This window comes from Zonotrichia albicollis, unplaced genomic scaffold, assembly GCF_047830755.1.
Source record: "Zonotrichia albicollis isolate bZonAlb1 unplaced genomic scaffold, bZonAlb1.hap1 Scaffold_257, whole genome shotgun sequence".
Taxonomy (NCBI): Eukaryota; Metazoa; Chordata; class Aves; order Passeriformes; family Passerellidae; genus Zonotrichia; species Zonotrichia albicollis.
Window position 1 is genome coordinate 835,786 of NW_027428429.1, and position 7,538 is coordinate 843,323.

The window sequence follows — 7,538 nt, forward strand, 5'->3', positions numbered from 1 at the left end:
CCCACTTGCCAGTAGCACCCAGTTGTCCCTGCTCTAGTCCCAGTCACTCCCCAGATGATCCCAGTCCCAGCCAGCATGGTCCCACTCCCTCCCAGTTTACCCCAGTATGGTCCCAGTTCTCCCCAGCATGGTCCCAGTTGTTCCCAGTGTGGTTCCAGTCCCCTCAGTATGGTTCCAGACACTCCCAGTATATCCCAGTTGCCTCCAGCATGGGCCCAGCTGTTCCCAGTGTGCTTCCATCACTCCCTTATGGTTACAGACACTCCCAGTATGGTCCCAGTTGAACCCAGTTGTCCCTGCTCTAGTCCCAGTCACTCCCCATATGATCCCAGTCCCTCCCAGCATGATCCCACTCACTCCCAGTTTCCCCCAGTGTGGTCCCAGTTCTCCCCCCAGTTGTTCCCAGTGTGGTTCCAGTCATCCCAGTATGGTTACAGACATTCCCAGTATATCCCAGTTGCCCCCAGTATGTTTGTAGTCATTTCCAGGCACTGCCAGTGGCCCCAGTAAGGTGCTTTTTATCCCAGTATGATCCCCCAGTCATGCCCAGTATATCCCAGTTGCCACCAGCGTGCATCCAGTCATTCCCAGTTCCTCCAGTTTGCTTGCAGCATCATCCCAGTTTCTCCCAGCTCCTCCCAGTAGCCCAAAGTGTCATCCCAGTGTCTCCCTTTCAACAACAATATGGTTCCAGTAAGCTCCAGTTTGATCCCAGTCACATGTCAGCACTCCCAGTGTGGTCCCAGTATAATCCTAGTTGCTTCCAGTCTCTCCCAGTACGGTCCCAGCTGCTTCCAGCATGGTTCCAGTTGTTTCCTAGATCAACCCAGTCACTCCCAGCATATCCCATTTGCCCATAACATGGTCTCAATTGCTCCCTGCCAGCTCCTACTCACTCCCAGTATGATCCCAGTATGATCCCAGCATGATCCCAATCTCCATCAGTGTGATCACAATCTGCCCTGGTGTGGACGTACGATCCCAGTATGATGTCCATACAAACCCAGTACTGTCCCAGTCACTCCCAGTATGATGTCCATACAAACCCAGTACCATCCCAGTCACTCCCAGTGTGATCCCATTATGATGTCCACACAAACCCAGTACTGTCCCAGTCACTCCCAGTACGATCCCAGTATGATGTCCATACAAACCCAGTACTGTCCCAGTCACTCCCAGTATGATGTCCATACAAACCCAGTACCATCCCAGTCACTCCCAGTGTGATCCCATTATGATGTCCATACAAACCCAGTACTGTCCCAGTCACTCCCAGTACGATCCCAGTATGATGTCAGTACAAAGCCAGTCCAGTCATAGTCACTCCCAGTACGATCCCAGTCCAGCCCAGTCCCTGACACTGCTGGGATCCCCCAGCCCTGTGTGCGTTCCCCCCGGTGGATGTGCCGAGAGGAGTCCCAAGGGCTGGCAGTGCCCAGGCAGGGTGCCCACAGCAAGGCCCAGTTTGGATGTGCAGCCCCCAGTTTGCCTCTCCTTTGGCCCGGGCCGGGTTCCCCCCGCCCGCAGCGGCTGGAGCAGCCGAGAGCCCCGCGCTGCCCATCCCGACCTGTCCCGGCTCCATCCCCGCTCCTCCCACGGGCTGCGAGGGCTGCGGGAACTGGGCAGCGAGGGTATGGCTGCTGCTGGGGGAGGAGGAGGAGGGAGGGAAGGGCAGGGATGGAGGGGGAGGAGGAGCCGGGGTTAGGGAGGGGGAGACGGGACTATGGAAGAGGAGGAGGGGAGAAGGAGAAGAAGGTGGGGTTAGCGAGGAGGAGGAAGGGGGATGGAAGAGGAGGAACAAAGGCGGATCAAGGCTGAGCTGAGGGAACCACCGGTCGAGCCCTGCCTGAATTCGCAGCCCCTACCTGTGGGATCATCGCCCCCCCCCATCACGCAGGTGAGCAGAGAGGGGGAGCCCGGCCCAGATATCCTGAGGGTTCCCTGGGTTCGGTTTTTGGGGGATGTTTGGAGAATGAAGCAGTCCAGGGCTGAGCTGAAAAGGCCCCTTGGGGGGACATCGGGGGGTGCCGGTGGCGGCTGCCGGCAGAGGCAGCCTGGAGGAGCAGAGCCCTGTGTGCCCCAGGAGCCCAAAGTGGGGAGCCCAGAGAGGGGGTAGCGCCGCCATTGGCGGGAGCCTCAAGAGCCTGGAGAGGGGCAATGGGGACTCTTTGGAGCCGCAGCAGCGCCGAGCAGAGAATGAGGGGAGAAGGGAGCCCGGGAGCCCAAACATCCCCGTGTAAGGGACGGTCCCAAGTTTCCCTCATTTGCCTCTCGACCCTCACAAGGACAGAGACCCAGACCCTGCAGACCCTGACTGCAGTTCTGGCCTGGCTGAGGTGGATGCCTGCCAAGTGATTGTTGGCAGCTGTGCTTATTGTGCCCAGGCTGCACTGCTTGGGGCAGGGCCTGGCAATGAGCGGCTTGCTCTGTGCGCTTACAGCTGCTTCACCATCCCCGCTCACCACAACAGCCCATGAGTTTCCCTCCTCTTGGCCAGATGCCACTGGCTTTAACTTTGGTGGTCCCCCACACAAGATCCCTCATCCTTCTCACGACTGCTGTCAAGGATGGGGATTGAAGCCCCCTCCCAATGACTGAGACCCTTAAAATTCTATCCCGGCAGCACTGGGCTGACTGGAGCAGGATGTCTGCCAAGTGCTGCCTGCAGGTGTGTTCGCTGGACCAAGACTGGTTTCCCATGGCAACCAGTCCTGAAACAATGGGCCCTGCTTACTGCTGGGACTGGTTTGTCCTGTTTGGAACTGGACTGTCTGCACTTGTTCCCAACTTTTTCTCCCCTGTCCTGTACCTGTTCCCTCGACTATAAAAGACACCTGAGTTAACCAAAGACTTTGAGATTCTCCCCAACATGAGCAGACACATCTATTGGCCAGACCATGAAGATTTCGTCTCTCCATTAGTAACTATTCCTCCCGCACCTTTCTCTCTCCTTTATCTCCTGCCTAATCCTTCTATCACATCTGCTGTGGACACTCAATAAAAGGTGCATTTGTCTGGATTCATACTGAAAGTCCCCCTGCTCTGTGTCTTTTGCACTCTGAGATGGGTAAAAGGAACCATCATAACCCAGGCTTGTACCAGTGCATTGGGACACCCCAGCGTCCCGAAATGGGGAGAGCGAAGAGGGGGGAGCTTTTGGCATTGCTGGGACTGCCAGCAGCCTGGGCAGGGCGGGCACTGAGGGTAAGGGGGACCCCCAGTCCATGCGTGACCCCAGCAGCTGGGACAGGGGTGAACCCCCGAACACCAGAGGGGAGGGACCAGGGATGGGGAACTCCTGGGAGGCTTTTCCAGGGCTGAATCTTGGTGTTTGGGAGGTTTTATGGAGCCCAGATGGCCGGTGACTTGTAGAGATGGACTTGGGCAGAGGGACCTTCAAACTCAACATGCTCATCCCTTGTTTTCCCCAAACCAGGATTGCCCATTGCCAACCCCAGGGAGGCTGCGAGGAAGAGGAAGATGCCCCGGGACACTGATGCAGGTGAGAAGGAAGTCAGTGCCCCTTTCCCCTCTGTGCTGCTCCATCTCCCAGCCCTGCACGGCCCTGGCTGCAGCTCAGCCCTGGGGGGATCTCCTTGCCCTTGCCTGTGGCATGGAGGCAAATCCCATCCTGTCCTTGTCCTTCCTCGCCCAGAGCAGGAGCTGAGCATGGAGAGCAGGGAGGACAAATGCCCACGGCAGAACCTGGTGGAAGAGGCCGTTTTGAGCGGCTCCACGGCGCAGGAAGCCAACGGGGAGGAAAAGCCCCGGAGATGCCGCACGAGGAGGGGCTGCAAACGCAGCCGGCGGGGATGTGAGGGGGAAAGAGCCAGCCTGGCCCGGGAAGGCGGCCGGAGATGGAGCCAGAGCTCGGAGCTGGTGCTCCATGAGCAGCTCCATGATGGGGAGAAGCCCCACACGTGTGGGGAGTGTGGGAAGAGCTTCAGGTGGAACTCCCACCTGATTGAGCACCAGAGGACCCACACTGGGGAACGGCTCTACGAGTGTGGGGAGTGTGGGAAGAGCTTCAGGCAGAGCTCCAACCTGATCATGCACCAGAGGATCCACACTGGGGAGAGGCCCTACAAGTGTGGGGAGTGTGGGAAGAGGTTCTCACAGAGCTCCCACCTGATCATGCACCAGAGGACCCACACTGGGGAGAGGCCCTATGAGTGTTCCAAGTGTGGGAAGAGGTTTCAGATCAGCTCCCATCTCATCAGGCACTATCACAGTCACACTGAGGAGAGGCCCTTCCAATGCCCCGACTGCGGGAAGGGATTCAGGGACAACTCCACCCTCGTCACCCACAGGCGCATCCACACCGGAGTGAGGCCCTACGAGTGTCCCCAGTGTGGGAAGAGCTTCTCCAGCAGCTCTCAGTTGACCAAATACCAACGGAGTCACCGGTGAGCGAAGCCTTGCAAGTGCCCCGAGTGCCGGAAGAACTTTGTGCGCTGCTCCAGCTCCATCCCCCACTGGAGGAGGCACTTTGGGCACAGCCCTGGTCACTCACATTCCCTGTGATCCATGTTGGGAACACACCTGGCTGCTTCTCCTTTTGGTTTCGCATTAAGGTTTTATCTTCTCCCCCTCTCTGCTGTCTAAAAGCCAAGAGGGATGGATCTGTCACCTCAAATCCCAGTGAAAACAGCTCAGTCTTAGACTCAGAGAACTCAGGCCCACATCAAAAGGGCTTTTTCCCACCTCAAAAAAACTTTACCTCTTCACAAACCTACTCGATTCCACAGCCACCAGGGTGAGATGGGGTTTGGAGGTGATTTGGAGTAGTGGGATCTCAATTAGATTGGTGGGATGGAGATTCTGTGGGTCAGGGTGTGTGGGATGTATTTGATAGCAAATAAAACTCTCATACTTATTGATTTCTTTCCCATTCATTTTCAGTCCATTGCAGTTCTGTTTGCAGAGTGCCTCCTTCTCAGCTCATTGTGTCTGTGTCCTCCTTTCTCTCCTGCCTCTCTTTGCCTGCTCTGTTTCTCTCTCAGTGTCTCCCTTAACCCAGGGACCACCCGATACCCTCCTTTGATTTAATTGCCCCAGTGACCACCAAAGAGCCTCCCTTGATTTAATTGACCCCTGCCCTGTTTTAATTGACCCCTCTGTCACCCTGGTTTTTAAGATTTTCTAAGCCTTCTGATGTTGACATTCTTGTAGTGAAATTTCTCACACACTTTCTGTAAATAACTCATTGTTTTGCATTCCTTTATAGAGGAGGAGAAATTGATGGACTGTTGGTTTGACCAGTGTCATTGGAGAGGTGGCACTGTCACCTTCCAATGCGCTGTCACTTTTGGAAAACTATAAATGTTGGAGTCAGAAAATAAACTTCCCTTTTCCTTCACCCTGAGAACAGCGGTGTGCGCTTCTGTTCTTTCCTGTCCTGTAGTGACATCTGGTGACTGCCGGAGTGTAGGCTGAGACACAGAGTCCGGATTGCCGGTGAGGTTGTATTGTCTCCCCTCTTTGGTGCTTTGCCTGCTGTTCTGGTGGTGATGGCAACCTCTGCGGGTTTCGAGGAGGATTCCCTTGTTTTGGACCTCTGGAGGGGGGTCCTGGAGTGGAAACAGGTTTCCGTTTCCTGGGATTGTTAGCATTCAAAAACACAATCACAGGGGACTATATGCGGTGCTTTTCATTAAAGAGCTCTGGGAATCGGGGTATTACCAAATCTGATTTCGACCATACATCCGATATGATCATGTTTTTATACTCTATCGTTATACAACTTACATGCTAATTATTAAACTTATATTGTTCTATTGTATACATAAATTTAGCTCCTCTCTGATTTTCCAATATAATTTCTCATTATTCTTCTTATGGTTATATAATAATTACATTTAATTACTAAACAATCATCACATCTAACAATTATGTAATTTATCATACTGCTTATGCAGGTGCAGTTGATCTGGGAAAGCACAAAGCCCAACATTTTAGATTCTATCTTTAACTTTTTCCAGGGCCTCACTATCAGGATGATTTTGAGAGATTGTTTCTGTGGGCCCGAGACCGAGGGCTCTTTTCGGACTATGCAAAGGCGTTCTCCAGGAAGGCGTGGTTTCTTGTGGGGGTCCGCCTCATGGAGGCTCTCTTTGATGATTGCACCGTAGACGTGGGATCGCTGCTGGTGCAGTGGAAAAAGTGTGAGGAGCTTTGGCGAGGGTCTGGTTCTTGTAGCCCTCGGAGTTCCAGGGGAGCCCTTCTGTCTCGGACATGGACAAGGGGGAGTTTGAGTTTCTGTGTGATGTGGAGCTCTCTCCCCGGCCCAGGACAGTGTGCTGGGGGATGGGTCCAACTGGGAGATGGTGATTGTTCCCCCGGGGTGGATTTGGCTGTGCCAGGCTCCCTTGTGCCGCTCTGCAGTGATGCGGCTCCACAGGCTGCACCTCTCTGGGCACCCCTCCTCTCCTCCGTGTCGGGGACGGGGGCCCCTTGCCGGTCTCGTCCTGTCGCAGACATATTTTCATTAAAATCCTTTCGTTAGGATTTTTCCTGCTGAAGCTGAGAAGTTTCAGGAAGAAAGCGTAAACAATGGTTATCTGCTGCTGTGGAATGCAACAGGTGGATCCGTGATTGGTCTCCTGTGGGTGTTTGGATTTACTGACCACTCACGGCAGAGCTGGGTCACGCTCTCTGCCGAGACACAGATCTTTGTTATTCTTTCTTTTCGATTTTATTCTTAGCATAGCCTTCTGAGGAACCTTTTCCTTTCTATTTATTTTTAGTATAGTTATAATGTAGTATATATATATATAATAAAATAATAAATCAAGCCTTCTGATCATGGAGTCAACATTCTCGTCTCTCTCTCATCCTGAAAACCCCTGAGACCACGGTCAAATTGTCCCAGTCCGCACCGGGTTTTCAGGCCGTGCTGGCCCCTGTGCCCACCAAGGCTCCCCCTGCCAGGGCTGTGGCACGACAGGGCGCTGAGGTATTTACCTTTAGCACGAATGCCGACATGGCCGGCGGGAGGCCGGTGGGTTCCCGGGGCTGTGGCGCCTCCTCGTCGAATTTGTGGACACTTCCCTCATGCCAGGTGACCGTGTGTCTGAGGAACCCCGTGCGTTTCTGGTGAGAAGCCAAAACCAAGACCAACGAGATGAATGAGCCTGTCTGTTCATGGTATCTGCAGCGTTGCAGAGTGGGCTCCTCTGGCTCTGCCGGTGCTGCAGGGGGCACAGGGGCGAGTGGTGTTGATCTGGCTCCCAGTCAATCATCTCCGTTTGTCCCTGTGGGGCCCAAGAACTGGGACACAGCAGGTGCGGTGGCTTTGCCAGGGGGTTCCCAGGCTTTCCCTGTGCTCAGGGATGTTACTCATAACACCCATGAACCCCTTTCATATAAGCTGGAGAGAGAAGTGTGTGATGTGGTTGCTCAGCATTGTTATGAATAAGAAGCTTGACTAGGCCAATATTCAAGCAGCAATCAATTTATTATTTAATATGGTAAAGGATGAACAATACAGTGCTGGGTACAGTGGGGGAAGTTTTCCCTCCAACTGCACACTGATAATT

The 7,538-nt window shown here is 54.1% G+C and overlaps 1 protein-coding gene across 1 annotated transcript; it reads left to right on the plus strand.

Annotated features, from left to right (window-relative positions):
- The first annotated feature begins 1,818 nt into the window (after window positions 1-1,818).
- On the plus strand, window positions 1,819-6,953 carry LOC102067887 (uncharacterized). Its single transcript, XM_074534217.1, has 3 exons — window positions 1,819-1,897; window positions 3,437-3,502; window positions 3,656-6,953. Exons 2-3 carry the CDS (start codon window positions 3,481-3,483, stop codon window positions 4,408-4,410), a joined length of 777 nt encoding a protein of 258 aa, XP_074390318.1. The 5' UTR covers window positions 1,819-1,897; window positions 3,437-3,480; the 3' UTR covers window positions 4,411-6,953.
- The last annotated feature ends 585 nt before the right edge of the window (window positions 6,954-7,538 follow it).